This window comes from Rhincodon typus, unplaced genomic scaffold (assembly GCF_021869965.1).
Source record: "Rhincodon typus isolate 14 unplaced genomic scaffold, sRhiTyp1.1 hic_rhity00001458, whole genome shotgun sequence".
Taxonomy (NCBI): Eukaryota; Metazoa; Chordata; class Chondrichthyes; order Orectolobiformes; family Rhincodontidae; genus Rhincodon; species Rhincodon typus.
This window is the reverse complement of record NW_025967096.1, coordinates 5,932-24,494: the sequence shown is the minus strand read 5'-3', so window position 1 is coordinate 24,494 and position 18,563 is coordinate 5,932. Positions and strand designations below refer to the sequence as shown.

The following is an 18,563-nucleotide window of genomic DNA, read 5'->3' as shown; positions in this document are numbered from 1 at the left end:
CTCAATACAGAATTCACCAGTTTTAAAATCTCCCCACCCCTGGCCTCATCCCATGTCCAACACTCCCTCTCATCCCCACCTCCTTGACCTGACGCGACCTGTCCATCTTCTTTCCCCACCCTTCTCACTGAGCAATCTCCATCACCCCCTACCTGCATCCACCTATCACCATCCCACCTACCTTTCCCCAGCCTCACCCCTCCTCCCTCTATACATTTCCCAGCTCCCTTCCCCCTTCCCAGTACTGATGAATGTTCCAACCCCAAACGTTGACTTTCCTGCTCCTCTGATATTACCTGACCTGCTGTGTTCCTCCAGCTCCACATTGTATTGACTGACTTCCAACATCTGCAGTTCTTGCTATCTGAGTGACTGTATCACGTATAATGGCAGTTCTACCATATTATTGCATTCAATCTCATCAATCTACCTACCACTTTCTACCAAGTGCAGGCTCACTCTACTTTCAATAAAAATAGGTTAAGTATCTATTTAAACTGGATCCATATTCAGCCATTATTGTTTTCCCATAAAAGGAAACTTATGAGAGACCAAAAGGAGACAGTTCTTCCTGATAAGGGATGAAGGAAACAACTTACTTAGCTCAAATTCACAGCAGGATAAATCTGTTCAAATACCATTAATTATTTTAGTTAACTGATAGATCGGATCAGACTTCCAGTTCAAATGAGCAGGTCCAAGTACTTTTTAAACATTGAGAGGTCTCCTGCCTCAACTATTCTTCCAGGCAGTGCATTCCCAAACACACAACAATCTCTGTGTGAAAAAGTTCTCTCAAAACCTCCTCTAAACTTCTTGCCTTTCACCTGAAAATTATGCCCCCTTAAATTGACACTTTGACTAAGGGAAACAGTTGCCTTCTATTTACAATGTCCACGTCCCTCAATCTTATACACCTCTATCAGGTCCCCCTCAGGTTTCTCTCCTCCAAAGAAAACAATTCAAGCTTAACCAGCCTGTCTCCATAACTGAAATGCTCCATCCCAGGCAACATCCTGGTGAATGTCCTCTGCCCCTTCAGTCAAATCACGTTGTCCTGTTGCATGGTGACCAGAACTGTACACAATACTCCAGTTGTGGTAATCAAAGTTCTGTGCAGTGGAACATGATCTCCCTGCTCTTCTAATCTATGCCAAATGTTCCACAATGCTTCTTAACACCCTATTAATTGGTCCTGCCACCTTCATGGATCTGTCAACAAGCACCACAAGATGCCTCTGTTCCCGAGTTTCCTAGTGTTGGCTGTTCTTGGAGTGCTCCCTTGTCTTGTCAGTTCTTCCAAAGTGCATCACCTCACATTTATCAGGGTTGAACTCCATCTGCCACTGATCTGACCGATCTGTTTGTAACTGAACAACTTCCTCCTTTGAAGTGTCATAACGTTCAAGGTCATGGGCCTCGAGCAGGGACTAGCATAAGTAGCAGTATATTTTTGGTGGTAGACACAATGGGCTGAAGGGCCTCTTCTACATTGTATGATTCTATGATCCAGCATACATCTATTTGTATTTATATAAAACTAAAGGAGGAAAGCAGGCAGTAAAGTGGAGCTAAAGTCATATTTAGATCATCCATAATTGTACGGAGTTGTGAGCAGGCTCAATTGGCCAAATAGCCTACTCCTGTTACTATTTATTTTGATCTTAAAAGTTTTCATTTATTCAGCTCCTTTCACGGCTTCTGGAAGTTCAAATTTGCATCATGGCCAGGAAAGTACTCTTGAAATATGGTTACCGTTATAATGAAGGAAACAAGACAGTTTATGCATATAGATTCTCAAACAGAAATCTGAAGAACCATCTCATCTATTTTTGGGATGATTAAGAGATCCTTCAAGCAACATCACTAAAATATGGATTACCTAATCATCGTCACAGTGCTGCTTGTGGAAGTTTGCTGTGCAAAAACTGACCTCCACATTTCCCGCATTAAGACAGTGACTACACTCGAAAATGTACTTCTTTGGCTGTAAAGCACTTTGATGCATCCGATGACTGAAAGCTACTAAATATGTATAAAATATTCAAAAAGCTTCAGAAGGAAGAGCATATTATACAGCATTTTTTTACATCCTCAGTGCCCCTAAACATTTCATGGAGAATGCATAAATTTTAAATTTAGGGAAACGCAGGACCCTACAAATAGCAGAGATCATAAGTTAGCTAACTATTTTGATGGTGTTCATTAAGGGAGAATTCTTCTGTTCTTCTTCAAATAGTGCTATGAAATCTTTACATCCAGTTAAATGGGCAAAAGATAATTCAAAGAATGGTATTTTCATCATGGCAGCTCTCTCTCAGTATCAAAGTGATTTATCAGTCTGGATTGTACTTGCAATCCGGGAGAAGAGTTTGAACCCAGAGGTAAGAGTGCTAATTAAGTCAGGTTACCAAACTGATTAAAATCAGCACTCCACTCCTAGGTGTTACAAAATCTAGTATAAATAATACTGCCAGTAGATCTGTGACATTCTTTAATTATACTTCTACCTTGTAAAAGAGAAAAATAAGCATCCATTGCATTTTTCATCATGTCCATGTTACAATTCACATCTGTGAATAACTCCAAAAGTTTCAGTCTTGTGCTTCTCAAGTCACTGAAAGACAAAACAAAATTGTATTACTAAATTTATGATTACCAACCTAGTATAAATATGTAAGATTACTGTACAGTACACTTCCATATGATATTAATGATTCATTACCAGATCGACTCAAATGCCCTTTCGAATTACTATTCCAACTTCTGTCATCAAACATCAAACATCAACTATTTCTCCCTCCACACATCTGCCTATTTCCAGCAACATTTTTAAAAATTTCCTATTTCCTGCGCATCTAATATTTTGATTTTGTAACTGAAATCAGTTTGCGAACATTGAGGGCAACTAACATTTCATGAAAGACTTAGTTGAATTATAATCATACAATTAAAGTATATTCATTGACCAATCTAATATTATTCTGCTTATGTACTACCAATGCAGATCTTGGTACTGTAACATCACCTGATTCTATTTAGCACCACTTGACAAAAAAATGCACCATGGTTTTGCAAACAGGAATAACCTAATGTTTCAGAGTTACAGCTGTAAGACTGAGGGCTGTCTGTTTAGATTCAAACTCAGACTTCCAAGGTTAAATAAGACACTGTGCTCCAGACTCGCTATCCCTTATCAAGAAATCCTTGTACTGGTGTGTTAGAAGTACAGCAATTTGATCAAGGTAGCCTTTGCATTATAACTAACTTTGTAACAACAAGTTTGATTTTCCAATTGTATAACCTTTCAGACTTTAACATACTCTGTATAACAACTTGTAAAATTAGTATGTTCTGTATTAGTTTTGCCTTTAGGCTATAAAGACTAACGAAGTGTTTTCAAGCATTCAAACAGAGAAAAAAAAAACTAATTCAAACAAATGACTTAAAGGGAAAAGAATGTACACGCTCAGTGATAAGTAGGTGATTTAACAGGAACTTGGCCAAATTAAATGAGGATTGAGACACGAGCTCAAGGATATCAGCTTTTGGTGACCAAAAGACAAGTGTGAGAAGTTTGAATTTCTCCTACCTCCAATTGTGAGAAGATGGCCCTTGAAGCATTGGAGAGACAGACACCTGGTGTCAACATGCACCCTAAGCTGAACCAGAAAGCAAGAGCCGCAACATGCCTGCAAATTCACTACCCTGCTTTAATACATATTTATAACCGAAGTAAAATTTCCCAGGTTATTGCGCAAGTCTGTCTCCTGCTACCTTATTAAAGTCTCAAATGATCAAATTAATATGGAGTTTTGAGTTTAAATTAAATTAGACTTATAGCAACGTACAAAGGGTGCCATTCCTTGCACAGAAATTCAGTCACCATATCAGTCATTTCTTGGAATTTCATAATAAGATCAATTTCAGAAATGATTCCTTTTCATTCTCCCGGTCTACAACTGTGAATACTGAATTAGGACTCATGGTCACGCTCCTGGTCTTACACCATGATAATTCTGCAGTCTGCACACTAGTTCTGTAATCTTACAGTTAATCTTTCATCTTACCCATATCACACACCCAGTTATGTATACCTGCTTATGTTGGGATGGTTCAGATAATAATTACTACATGCAATTTCAGAGCAAAATTATAAGCAATGGGATTTCACGTTATTTTGCTTTATTTACAAAATGTTTATTTAAATTCTCAAATATTTGTCTAAATTTAAATCACAAGTGCTGTTACTGAATATAATAAAACAAGGAAAGTTACAGGTTCGAGTCCTGATTTTCAATTAGTTAGATGACATCAGATGGTTTCAAAGTGAGTGTTACAACTTGCCTCCACGCTCCTGAGCTATGGCAGCAAGGCCAAGTCTCAGCACCAGTCACTGCTTGTTTCTTATCAATATTAATTGATATCTAATTCTGCTTCTAACAATCAAATCCTCTGTTAAACTGAAGTGTGTGGATTTAAAAGTCAACTGAGGGTCTGTTAGTAGCTTTTTCTTGGCTCAAAGTCAGAAGCAAAAATTAATTGTTTCATTCCAGATATGTTAGCACAAAAATCAAGGCTAATACCAACATTGCGGTGACAGTGAAAAATATACTGGAGGAAGTATCAGCTTTTAGAGGAAACATTCAGCTGAAGCCCCACCTTCTTTCTCAATTGGATGTGAAAGATTTCATGATATCATTTTGAAGAAAAGCAGGGACATTTACCATGGTATCCAAGCTAATAATTTGTTACTCTATCAACATAGCAACAAAAGTAGGTCTTTATCAAACACATTGCTGTTTAACAGAGCTTGTTGTTTGCAAACTGGCTGCGGAATTACATTCAAACAGTTAGTACATTTCAAAAGTACTCTATGGTCTTTAAGTTCTTTGGAACATTGAAGTTGTGAAAAGAGATTATATAAATGCAAGTTTTTATTTTATCTGGAAAGGAGGGCAATTGTTGCAAGGTGATACCAGAGGATTTAAGAACCTCAAGAGTCTCAGTGTCAAAAGACTCTCCACACCATGAAGACCTTTTAACTGGACAATGACTGTAGGTTCCATATGCAGTTGCCTGTAGGCAGAGGGAGAGGCAATGTTGAATATGTATTGGCGCAGTTCTTGAATAAATCTGATGGAATATTCATTGCTAACCTGGATGGATGAAACTATTTCAGATGGACACCAAGATCAACTGTGCTTGCTGTACACACCATTTACAAGCACTGCAGTAACTAACCAAACTGATTCCAACAGCTCATGCCTTGCATTTTAGTCCTCTTTTACACAGGATAAGTGCATCAACATCTTGGCAGTTCTTTACTTCCAAATCAGAGATGATCCTGATTTGGACACAAATTGTCATTCCTTTATCATGGCTTGATTAAAACTGTAATTCACAACCTAACAATCATCACAAGGTTGAAGTAGCTCAAGAAAGTAACCAACTACCACAATTTCAAGGATATCAAGAACAGACAATTATAATCTTGCCAGCATTGTCCATATTTCAACTGCTCAGATGATCAAAATTCTGTGTTACTCCCATACAGAAACTGTAACGTCCTTTCTTTCCTGAATGCTGTTACACCTGCTTTCTGCAGCTCAGCTTACAAAGCAAAGCAACACAATACTGACAACTTTTCCATTCTCCAGATGTCAGCGTGGCTAGCAATGCTCATTTTGGAATTAAAAATTGAATTTGTGTTCTGGATTACCAGCTGAATAACTAGCAGCTCTCTATCATTCAGTAACGTACTAAACCACAGTATTCATTCTGGGCATCAGATAGTTTATTTCCATTTGAATATGGCTGGACTAATTTGAATGTTGCTCTTTTTCCAGCAAAATTAGATAAAAGTAGCTCACATTGAGGTGAACAAGATCCTCAAAAACAATATCCCAAGCAGCAGTTGATGCAAGCCTTCTTGCCTTAAATGCCTTTCCCTATTCCTAGAAATTGTCACGTGTATTTGAAAAGGTGAACAAATACAAAGTGAGGAAACAACAATCTACGTCTTTCCATTTTGGTCAATGTTCTACACTTATAAACAGTTTGATTTGTGTTTACGTTTGAAAATAACAACATTATCTGTGTTAAGAAACTCAACTTTCTGAAATTGGAATCTTAGTAACCAACTACCACAATTTCAGAATGTTAAAAATTGACCTGAAAGAAACTGAAATATAGCTTGACGGATGACAGAGTTTCAGCCTATTTCAAGTAACAGCAGTCCTTCTTTCCTAATATTTTATTCCTTGAATTCATTCAACAAATTATACCTCAAATGAGATTCACCTAATAGCAGATTTCATATCTGAAAAATTGTAGAACTAAAGTCAGGACTATTTCATTTGGGAAAAGTAGTATGCAATGAGGTCTGGCAACAAATTTGCAAACCACAAGGGGTCAATTTTTAGAGCAGAGAAGGGACCTGATTGACGTCAGATGGGGCACAGACAGGATGGATAGAATGCAGTTGCTACCCTTAGTTGAAAGGGCAATAAAGAGCAGGCATAACTTTAAGGTGAAAGGGAGGAAGTTCAGGGGGTAGTTAAGGATTTTATTTTCACCCAAAATGTGGCAGGAACCTGAAATGCATTGCCTGGGAGGGTAGTTGAGACAGGAAACCTCAATCTTTAAAAAGTATTTGGATGAGCACTTGAAATTTGAGAACATTCAAGGCTATGGGCCAAGTGCTGGAAAGCAAGACGAGCGCTGATAGAGGAACTTCTTGTCAGCGTTGATGAGATGGGCCGAAAGGCCGCTTCTGTAGTGCATGATTCTATGATGACAAAAATAAAACAGCAAAACTGACTCCAATGATAGAAAGGTCAAAAACCAGAGGGAATCGATTTGAAAGAAGCAGTGGGGATACGAGGGAAAAACCTCATCGCCACACAGAGGGGCTAGGATGTGGAATGTACTGCCTGACAGGGCGATGAAGGCAGATTCAACAGAAGCAATGCAAAGGGAATTGATCTGCATCTGAAATAAGAACTTTTACTGCTACGGCAGGGAAAGTCAGGCGAATGACACTAGGTGAACCGAAAGAACTGTGGATGCTGTAAATCAGAAAAAAAAACCAGAAATTGCTGGAAAAGCTCAGCAGGTGTGACAGCATCTGTGGAGAGAAAGAAATCAAAGTTCATCCTTCCTCAGGGCCACTGGACCCGAAACGTTAACTCTGATTGCTCTTCACAGATGCTGCCAGACCGGCTAAGCTTTTCCAGCAATGTTGGCTTTTTGACACCAGATGAACTGTTCCTTCAGGGAGCCAGGAGACACACTGGGCTAGGCACTCCGTTCTGTGCCGTAAACACTCCATGATTCTAGGATTTTAAACTACTGTGGGCCTAAGTCAATCCGTCAGGAAAGGAGGAATGGGTAAAGGAAGTTAGCATGTTTATTTTTAATGTTGCGTTCTTATTACACCCGGCTAGTATCCTCAGAAGGGAAGGTGGAGAGGCAGGTCGGACTGTGTGTCGGCGAAGTCAGTGGTACATTTGAAGGGCCTGGGCATTTAAACCTTACTTGCAGATCTTCGCCGCGGCGGTGTTCGTGGCGACTCCGTAAAAGTTGAAGGAAACCGGGGCCGTCGCCTTCAGCGGGTTCCGATGAAACCAGTGTGTCATTGTCGTTTACCGACTGGATGCAGAACGAAGCTGCCTGCTTCAAAATACCGTGTAGATCGGGAGGGGGAAAGAGAGAGAGAGAGAGAGAGAGAGAGATAGGGAAAGCGGCCTACTCCAAGACACCAAGACCGGGAGGAGGGAAAGCGGCCTATCTCCGTACACCGGGACCGGGGGAAGAGGAGGAGGCGGCCTGTCTCCGCACACCAGGACTGGGAGTGGCCTGTCACAGTCGCTCGGGAGAAGTAGGTATCGAGTACATCAAGACCGGGATAAAACCGGGGAGTTTCGGTTGGACACTGGTAGAAGCCAGAAACCAGGAACAGCTCGCGGGAGGCTGCGCGCTGACGTCAATCGTTCTCCTGGAGATCACATCCTCCAGCTAGACAACCGAATGCTGGTACTCTCCTTGTAATTTTCTTTTCATCTTAGACGAATTCTCCGAAACCGTTCTACCTGCCTTTGTTTTTCGCTTTTTTTATATAAAAAAAAGTTAATGACGGGGCGCCCATTACCGGACGATATCTCCGCCCCTCTCAGCTTCAGCAGACGTCATTGGGGAAATACAGCATCCTGATTGGCTGAGGGACCCTGGGCGCGCGGCCTGGCGATTACCTCATCTCAACCGTCACGTCCATGCGCCCGCTCGCCCGAGCTTGCCGAAGCCGATCGTTGATTGACTGCGCGGTGAGCCAGCCAGATGGAGGAGAGGGAGAACGGGCGGCACGGACAGCCAATCAGACCCGGCGAAAGTCCGGTGGGCGGGGATCGGAGGTGGGGCGACCCGTGTTGAGCCGCCATCAGGTTCGGGTTCAGGGCCTTTCTTGTTGCCTCCTCCTCCTTTGGCTCGGATTGCACACACAGCCCAGATGGGCTTGGTCAGGAGCTGGGTCTGGTACTGGTTGGAGGCTGTGACTTGAGGCACAATGTTAGGCGAGGAGTAGTTTACAAACCGAGTCCAAATGTTGACTTGATACTATTTGGAACGACAATATATATTTTAAACACTTAAAAGAATGACTGATATTAATAAAACAGTACAAAAATGGCACGCAAGTTTCAAAAAAGGTACAGACTTCGATTCCTGGGGACAGTTAGTGGAAGCTATCGACGAGTACCGAATGTGAGTCATTATTAATCCTGTTACATAAACCGTTTGAGTTGTTATTGACCAAACTTTTTCTGAAAAAAAATTATTTCAACGTAGATGACGTAGAAAGTTTAAAGAAAAATACTGAAGGTAGCGCCAATCTTTGGGCTTTAAACTGCCAGGGGAGCTTGCACAGTTCATTCTGCATCCACACCCTCTTTTGTTATGGGTGGAGACAGCAGGATATGTTGATGCTTGTTCTGTTTTGAACGAGAATACTTAGATTTTTTTTTGCCTTGTTTTGTTAAAATGTTTCTTGGTGAAAAGCTTCAGCTCACCATGTTTCATTATTTCAGCAAGACAAAGTAGAAAATAAAATTGAAATGCATTCTACTAGTTGGATATGGTTGTATTTTCCCTGCATCAGACACACAGACAACCTTGGTGTCACCAAGAGTTTAACTGCCTTCTGGTTGGGGTACTCTGGAATGACTTATGCACTTGACTTTTCTTAACTTTGTGGCAGCGTTTCTGGTCTCTATTCTGATAAGTTGCCCAAATGCACAGTTTATTTAACCGTTTGGTGGCTGCTGGCATCAACTGTACCCCTACTAATACAAAGTCATGCTCCATCAATGTGTGGATGCAATATATGGAGATTGCAAGTGAAAAAAAAATGCTATCAGAAAATTTGAAGTTGTGGTGGGTGCAATGGGTATAATTGAGGTTTTAATTTTTTAATTTTTGTGGGGTGTGGGTGGTTTTGGCTGGCCAGCATTTATTGCTTGTCCTAGTTGTCTTTGAGAAGCTGTTAGTGAGCTTCCTTCTTGAACTTCTGCAGTCCATATACTGTAGGTATACCCACAATTCCATTAAAGAAGGAATTCTAGGATTTTGACCTGCAGTAGTGAAGAAATGGTGATACGTTTCCAAGTCAGGCTGGTGAGTGGCTTGGAGAACTTGCAAGTGGTGGTGTGCCTATGTATCTGTTTCCCTTATTCATCCAGATGGAAGTGGTCATGGGTTTGAAAGGTGCTGTCTAAGGATCTTTGACAAATTTCTGCAGTGCATCTTGTAGATAATAGCAACAGTGTGTACTGAGCAATGATGGTGGATGTGGTACCACTCAAGCAGGCTGCTTTGTCTTGGATGGCGTCAAACTTTTTGAGAGTTGTTGGAGCTGCACCCATCCAGACAAGTGGGTGGTATCCTATCACAATCCCGACTTGTGGCTTATAAATAGTGGACAGGCTTTGGAGAATCAGGAGGTGAGTAACTCGCAGCAGTATTCCTAGCCTGTGACCTCCTCTTGTAGCCAGTGTGTTGATGTGTCGAGTCCAGTTGAGTTTCTGGTCAACGGTAACCCCAGGATGTTGATGGGTCTATTCAGTAATGGTAACACCCTTAAATGTCAAGGATTAGGGTTATGGATTCTCTCTTATTGGAGATGATCATTGCGTGATGTGAATGTTGCTTCTTTTCACAAAAGATGATGCAATCTAAGCCATGGTGAAACATGAGGTAATTCAGATGTTAGAGGTTTTAAGATTGATGAAGATGAATTATTGTACTTGATGTTAAATATTGAATGAATCAGAATTGAATGATGCATAAAAAGATGTTGAGGAAAGCAATTGTGGAAATTGTAGAGGCACTGGTCGTAATTTTCCTGCATTCCTTTGATTTACAAAATTGCAAATCCTTCTTCAAAAAAACTGCCAAGATAGGCCCAGTAACTGCAGACCAGCAGTTTGACCTCAATGTTTAGAAAACTTCTAGAAATGATAATTGGGGACTAAACTGAAAATCCACTGTGTGGAGTTGGAGGGACACAGCAGGCCAGGCAGCATCGGAGGAGCAGGAAAGTTGACATTTTGGGTCGGGTCCCCTCTTCAGAACTGAGGAGGGGGAGCCAAAACGTCAACTTTCCTGCTCCTCTGATGCTTCCTGGCCTGCTGTGTTCCTCCAGCTCCAAACCGTGTTATCTCTGACTTCCAGCATCGGCAGTTCTTACTGTCTCCAAGTCCTTTGGAAAAATGAGTTAATTAAGGAACCCAACAAGGATTTCTTAAGGACAACTTGTGTTCAACCATCTTGTTGGAGTTTTCAGATGAGATAACAAGTTCTATGTTGATGAGGTCTACTTAAGTTTCCAAAAGATATTTGATAAAGTCCCTCGTGACTTGTGACTTGGAATGTAGAGGACAGCCGCAACATGGGAATGAAATTGGCTGAGTGACAGAAATCAGAAATGGTGCACAATTGTTTGAATTCATTGAAAGTTTGATTGAATTCCTTGGAAGTCAGTTTAGGATCCCTGCTTTTCTGGAAATATTAATAACCTTGATTCTAGTATACAGGGCAAATTTCAAAATTTGCAGTTAGTAGGAAACCTAGAAGCATTATGAAGAGTGAGCAGAATAGCTTTGAACTATTCTGTCAAAACCCTGGAACTCCCATCTTAACAATACTGTGAGTGTACTTCCCAGTGACTGGACCAGTTCACTAAGGCAACTCATAATCACCCTTTTCAGGGGCAATTAAGGATGGATGTAATGCTGTCCTTGCTAATTATACCCACATCCTGTGAATGAATTAAAGTAAAAACGGTGGAATGGATGGATAAGTGGCAAGTGAAATTTAATGCAGAGAAGTTAGATCACATGGAATAGGGGGAGAACTAGCCATTTGGATACAGAACTGGCTCGAAGGTAGAAGACAGAGGGTGATGGAGGGTTACTTTTCAAACTGGAGGGTTATGACCAGCAGCGTGCCACGAGGATGATGCAGGGTCCACTGCTTTTTGTCATTTTTATATAAATGAGTTGGATGTGACCATGGCAGATATGGTTAGTAAGTTTGCAGATGACCCCAAAATTGGAGGTGTAGTGGACAGCTAAGAAAGTTACCTCCGAATACAACGGGATCTTGATCAGATGGGTCAATGGGCTGAGGAGTGGCACACGGAGTTTAATTTAGATAAATGTGAGGTGCTGCAATTTGGAAAGGCAAGTCAGGGCAGGATTTATACACCTGATGGCAAGGCCCTGGGGAGTGTTGCTGAACAAAGAGACCTTGGAGTGCAGGTTCATCAGCTCCTTGAAAGTAGAGTTGCAGGTAGATAGGATAGTGAAGGCAGTGTTTGGTATGCTTGCCTTTATTGGTCAGTGCATTGAGTATAGGAGTTGGGAGGCTCGGGCACTTCCTTTATTCGTTCACAAAATGAGGGTTTTGCTGGCTTGGCTAGGCCAGGTAAGGATGGTAGTTTCCTTCCGTAAAGGAGATCAGTGAACCAGATGGGTTTTTCCAACAGTCATCGTTAGATTCTTAATTCCAGATATTTTATTGAATTCAAATTCCACCATCTGCCATGACGGGATTCAAACCCGGGTCCCCAGAACATTATCTGGATCTCTGGGTTAACAGTCCAGTGATAATACTACTAGGCCATCGTTGCAGGTTTCAAAACCCTGTCCTTCCCAGGTTTCTTGTCTCCTGTACGTCCGTATAGATTGTACCCTTTATAGTTCACTTTGTACTGGGTCTCTCTTTTTCCTACCAAAATGAATCACTTCACGCTTAGAGTCATAGAAATGTACAGCATGGAAACAGATGAGTTGGACCGAAGGGTCTATGTTGACCAGATATCCTAAATAAATCTAGTCCATTTGCCAGCATTTAGCCCATATCCCTTTAAACCTTTCCTATTTATATACCCATCCAGATGCCTTTTACATGTTGTAATTGTACCAGCTTCCACCGCTTCCTCTGGCAGCTCATTTCCATACACGCACCACCCTCTGAAAAAGTTGCCCCTCAGGTGCCTTTTAAATTTTTCCCCTCTCACCTTAAACCTATGCCCTCTACTTTTGGAATCCACCACCCCAGAGAAAAGACCTTGTCTATTTACCCTATTTATGTCCTTCATGATTTTATAAACCTCTGCAAGATCACCCCTCAGCCTCCGACGCTGCAGGGTAAATAGCCCCAGTCTATTCAGCCTCTCCCTGTATTTCAAACCCTCCAATCCTGACAACATCCTTGTAAATCTTTTCTGAACCCTTTCAAGTTTCACAACATTCTTCCTATGGCAGGGAGACCAGAATTGAGCACAGTATTCCAAAAGGGGAGGCAATGGCCTAGTGGTATTAATTGCTGGACTGTTAATCCAGAAACCCAGACACTTAACTGCCCTCTGCGCAATTAGGGATGGGTAATAAATGCTGCCTAGCCAGCGATGCTCTCCTCCCGTGAATGAATAAAGAATAAATCCTAGGGTTTAGGGGCATAGAGTTCAAAAGCTAGGAGGAAGTAATAAATTTGTTGCCCTCAGCTGGACCCTAGTGTGTTCAGTTCTGGGCACAACAATTCAGGAAGGATGTGAAGGCACATAGAGAATGCAGAAAGGGTTCAAATGGTTTCAGGCTGAGACAGTTCAGTTATGCAGATAGATTTATCGGTTGACACTGCTTTCCTTGGAGAAGAGAAGATTGAGGGGAGATTTAACACATGGGGGGCGAGTTACTCAGTTGGCTGGATGGCTGTGATGCAGGGTGACGCCAACAGTGTGGGTTCAATTCCCTACCAGCTGAAGTTACCATAAAGGATTCTGAACCTCTCCTCACCTTGAGGCATGGTGACCCTCTGGTTAAATCTCTCAAGTAAGAGAGTAGCCCTGTGGTTTGGTAAGACTATGGCAAATTTAAGCAGATTTATTCAAAATTGTGAAGGTTCTGAGTCAACTGTTCCAATTGGTTGTAGGATTGAGAACCAGAGGAGCACAAGCTTAGGGTAACTGGCAAAAGAAGTAGCAATGCTGGCACAAGGGAAAACTTCTCGAGAGTGCTTAAATCTGGATAACACTAATGGAAGCAGGGTGAGTAAAGGGATTTAGGTACTTGGCTGAAGAGGAAGCATATGTAGGGCAGAGAAGTGGCAATCATTAAATTGCTGTGTCGGAGAACCAGGGACAAGTCTGGCCAGATGATCATCTCCTATGCTGCCACTATTCTGTGATTCCGGAATGTTTTGTGGACTTCATTTTCAGGAGAAAGAAAATGTGGTCATGAAGAGTTATTATTTCTTGCTAGGGTTTATAATGTTTGTATTGGCTTACATTTCAGCCCTGAGAAATTGCTTTAAAAGGTATGAAATTGCCAGGCTGTTACCAAGCATGAGTTTAAGATGTTTATGTCAAAAGTGTTGCAGTTGTTCCTTGTTGTGGCTGGAGCCTTTCATAACACATCTTACACTGACTAGCCTGTAAGGTGTTTTCCTCAAAACAGGAAATGGGTGTGTAACTTTTGCAGGAAACAGTCTTAGTGGACTATTCCTGGAAATGTCCTCTAAGAGATTTGCTACTATATATTTTTACTTTATTGGTTAATTATAGATTTGTCCTTAGAAAAATGGGTGTCTAATAGGGTTCATAATTCAAACTTTTGGAACTCTGAGGAAGAGGGAATGAGTGCCAAGTTTTTGTTTTGTTGCTTATTTTCTCCCTTTGAGTCCTGACAATGTTGATTCATTGTTTGGTTCCTTATCCATGGATATGAGCGTCAATAGGATTTACAGTGTCAAAGGTAAGGTGGGAGTTACTGTCCTTGACGTAAGGCAGCATTTTTGACTGTGTGTCATCAAGGAGTTTGATGTCATTGGGAAATGAGGAAAAGCTCCATTGCTTGGAGTCATACCTGATACAGAAGAAGGTGGTTGTGGTTGTGCGCAACCTTCCCTGTAATAATTCTTCTACTTTGCGGATGTCTGAGGGGCATACGTGGCAGTGGCTTTTGCAAGCGGGAAACAATGTGTCAGCACACCGAACAGCATGTGCCAAAAGTTGGCAAATAGAGTATGTGAGAAAATGAGAAGAAGTTCATTTTGGAAGGGAGAACAAAAGAACAGTATTATTTAAACAGAGAAAAACTGCAGAAAGCTGCAACACATAGGGCCTTTGGAGGAGGGTACTTGTGCACAAAACACAAAGCTAGCACAGATGCAGCAGGTAATCAGGAAGGCTAATGGAATGTTGCACACTGTGAGCGTTTCAGTCCCCTTATTTAAGGAAAGATATTTCATTGGAGGCGTTTCAGAGAAGGTTCACGAGGATGATCCTTTTGTATGAGCAAAAGCTAAACAGCTTGGTACTCGACTCATTAGAGTTTAGAAGAATAAGAGGTATATTTTATAGGATTCTTCAGGGACTTGACTGGGTAAGTGCAGAGAGGATGTTGCCCCTTTGACTTTAGGTCCAGAGGGCATAGCCTGAGATTAAAGGGGCACTAACACAAGAATGAGATGAGGAGGTACTTCTCAGAGGGTTGAGAGGTTTTGGAACTCTTTGCTACAGAGAGCTGTTGGGGCAAAGGTCTTGTGTATATTTAAGGCTGAGATAGATTCTGGATCAGTAAAGGAATGATGGTTATGGGGAAAGGGCAGGTAAGTGAATGTGAGGAAAGTTGGAGGCAATGATCCTATTGAATGGTAGAGCAAGCTTGAGGGACAGAATGGCCCCCTACTGTTCATATTACAGTCTTATAGTCTTATGCTGTCAAGAGCTGTCACTTTCACCTCACCTTTGGATTTAAGCTCTCTTGTCCACGTTTGAACCAAGGTTATAATGAGGGGAGGAGCTGAGTGGTTCTGGCAGAACCCAAACTGGGCCTCACTGAGCAGGTTATTGCCGAGCAGGTGCTGCTTGATAGCACTGTTGATAACACTTTACTGATGATCAAGAGTAAACTGATGGGGTGGTAATTAGCTGGGTTAGATTTGTCCTACCTTTTGTGTACAGGACATTTCTGGGCAATTTTGCACATTGTCAGGTGGATGCCAGTGCTGTAACTGTACTGGAAGCGCTTGGCGAGGGGAGCAGCAAGTTCTGGAGCACAAGTTATCAGTACTATTGCCAGAGTCTTGTCAGGGCCTGTAGCCTTTACAGTATCCAGTGCCTCCAATCATTTCTTTATATCATCTGGAGTGAATCGATTTGGCTGAAGATGGCCATATGTGACGCTGAGGACCTATGGCAGTGGCTGAGAGATCATCCACTTGGCAACTCTGGCTGCGGATTGTTGTGAATGCTTCAGCCTTATTTTTTGATATTTTGTAACGAGTAACTCACCTCCTGACACCAAAGCTTTCTACCAATAAGTACAAGTCAGGAATATGATGGAATACTCCCCACTTACCTGGATGAGTGCAGCAAAGTTCAGCATCCAAGACAAAGCAGTCTGCTTGATTAGTGGTCCGTGCACCACTTTCAACGTTCACTCCCTCCACCAGCGACGTACAATGGCAGCAGCGTGTATTCGCCTACTTGATGCACTGTTGCAAATCACCAAGGCTTCATAGACAGCCTTTTCCAGCCAGTGATCTTTACCACCTAAAAGGACATGAGCAGTATATATATGGGAGCACCAGCACTAGCAAATTCTCTTCAAACCACATACCGACATGACTTAGTGATATCACCATCCCTTCACTGTCTCTGAGCCAAAATCCCCTAGTAATAGTCTGTGAAAATAGTCCTACCAGATGGACTGCAGTGGTAGAAGAAGGTGACTCTCCTCCTGAGGTCAAGTAAGAATGAACAACAAATACTGGCAATGCCCACAGCCCATGAACAAAATTGGGAAAGTGTCACTGGATAGCAGTTGCTCTAGAATCCTTGACCAATTTCTCCCTTTTGAATTGCAATACTTTATCATTGCTCTGACTGTGATTAGCTAACTGAAAATGGATCAAGAACAGCACCTGAGATTGACTTGTTCTCACAACATGTCCTGTCAGGAATGTTTGCATAGGTCACCAATCCGCCAATGCATTTAAGATGCAAAATCATGGGTAAATTTGAACAAATGCCTTTAGTAGTGAAACTTCATGCATCAAACAGATATTTCCTTGTTTATTTTTCATGATTGGAGATGTGAAATACTTATCATCTGACATCATTGCATCCTATACAGCCAAGTTAAGGTTAGTCTTAGCGCTGTTAGTTTTATGAATCCATTCGCCACACAAGTCTTGTTGCAAATTTTTCAGAGATTGATGCAGTCCTTTTGCTGTAGTTCAGTCTTTTACACCTGTCACCTGCCAGATAAGGAGAATTTAGGAAAGATCCTTTTTATTTGTTCAGAGATAGTAGGATCTGCCGATGCTGGAGAATCTGAGATAACAAGGTGTAAAGCTGGATGAACACAGCAGGCCAGGCAGCATCAGAGGAGCAGGAAAGCTCATGTTTTGGGTCTGGACCCTTCTTGCTTCTCTGGTGCTGCCTGGCCTGCTGTGTTCATCCAGCTCTACACCTGGTTATCTCTTGTTATTCGTTAAATCCTTTCAGCAAAATCTGAGGGAGGCTTGGGGACCGCTTTGCAGAACACCTATGCTCGGTTCGCATTAAACAACTGCACCTCCCAGTCGCAAACCATTTCAACTCCCCCCTCCCATTCCTCAGACAACATGTCCATCTTGGCCCTCCTGCAGTGCCACAACGATGCCACCCGAAGGTTGCAGGAACAGCACCTCCTATTCCGCTTGGGAACCCTGCAGCCCAATGGTATCAATGTGGACTTCACAAGCTTCAAAATCTCCCCTCCCCCTACTGCATCCCAAAACCAACCCAGCTTGTCCCCGCCTCCCTAACCTGTCCTTCCTCCCACCTATCCCCTCCTCCCACCTCAAGCCCCACCCCCATCTCCTATCTACTAACCTCATCTCGCCCCCTTGACCTATCCGTCCTCCCTGGACTGACCTATCTCCTCCCTAACTCCCCACCTACACTCACCTTTTACTGGCCTCTTTGACCTGTCTGTCTCCTCTCCACCTATCTTCTCCTCCTATCCATCTTCTATCCGCCTCCGCCTCCCCCTCTCTCCCTATTTATTTCAGAACCCCTTCCCTCCCCCATTTCTGAAGAAGAGTCTAGGCCCGAAACATCAGCCTTCCTGCTCCTCTGATGCTGCTTGGCCTGCTGTGTTCATCCAGCTCTACACCTTGTTATCTCAGATTCTCCAGCATCTGCAGTTGCTACTATCTCTGAGCAAATATTCTGTTGGTTCATACTGATCTAATCAACCATAATTCTTACTATAAACTTTTCTGGTACTATCTGAAGCCAATGAGGACATTGTTTATCAAATCTTTTTCATTGACATTTTGACTTCCAAAAGATTGGGATTTTTTGCAAATACTGGTCTACATTTTAATAAACCTTCTAAAGTTCAAATGGACAATGTGTATGGAATTCAGCTAGCCTGCTCTGCCACCTCTTCCCTGTAAACATGTTTGTTTTTCTCTTCGGGTGCTTTTTGTTTTCATTTTGTGGGACGTGGGTGTCATTGGCTGGCCAGCATTTATTGCCTGTCCCAATTGCCCTTGGTGCTTATCCAATTCTTATATGAAACTTATCTTTCCAGTTGCCTCCAGGCACGCATTCCAAATCCTAACTGTTTGCTGCAGTTTGAAAAACATTTTCTCCTGTCATTGGTTCTTTTGCCACTCTCTATAAATTCGTATTCTACAGTAATTGACCCTTCCAACAATGAGAATATTTCCTCCATTTCATGTACCCGCATAGATCATAAAGTCCCTACAGTGTGGAAACAGGCCATTCAGCCCAACAAATCCACTCTGAACCTCCAAAGAGCATCCCACTATGACCCATCCCCCTACCCTATCCCTGTAACCCTGTATTTCCCATGGGAACACACCTAACCTAAACATTCCTGAACACTACGGGCAATTTAGCATGGCCAATTCAACTAGCCTGCATGTCTTTGGAGTGTGGGAGGAAACCAGAGCACCTGGCGGAAACCCACGTAGACACGGGGAGAATG

The 18,563-nt window shown here is 42.2% G+C and overlaps 1 protein-coding gene across 1 annotated transcript; it reads right to left on the bottom strand.

The window, feature by feature from the left end:
- Nucleotides 1–2,471: 2,471 nt before the first annotated feature.
- On the bottom strand, nt 2,472–8,170 carry LOC125481257 (BRO1 domain-containing protein BROX-like; the record flags this gene model as incomplete). Its single annotated transcript, XM_048592569.1, has 2 exons — nt 7,540–8,170; nt 2,472–2,617 (listed from the first exon to the last, which is right to left on the bottom strand). Coding segments are annotated over exons 1-2 (247 nt in total), but the record flags the coding sequence as incomplete, so codon positions are not given.
- Nucleotides 8,171–18,563: the final 10,393 nt, after the last annotated feature.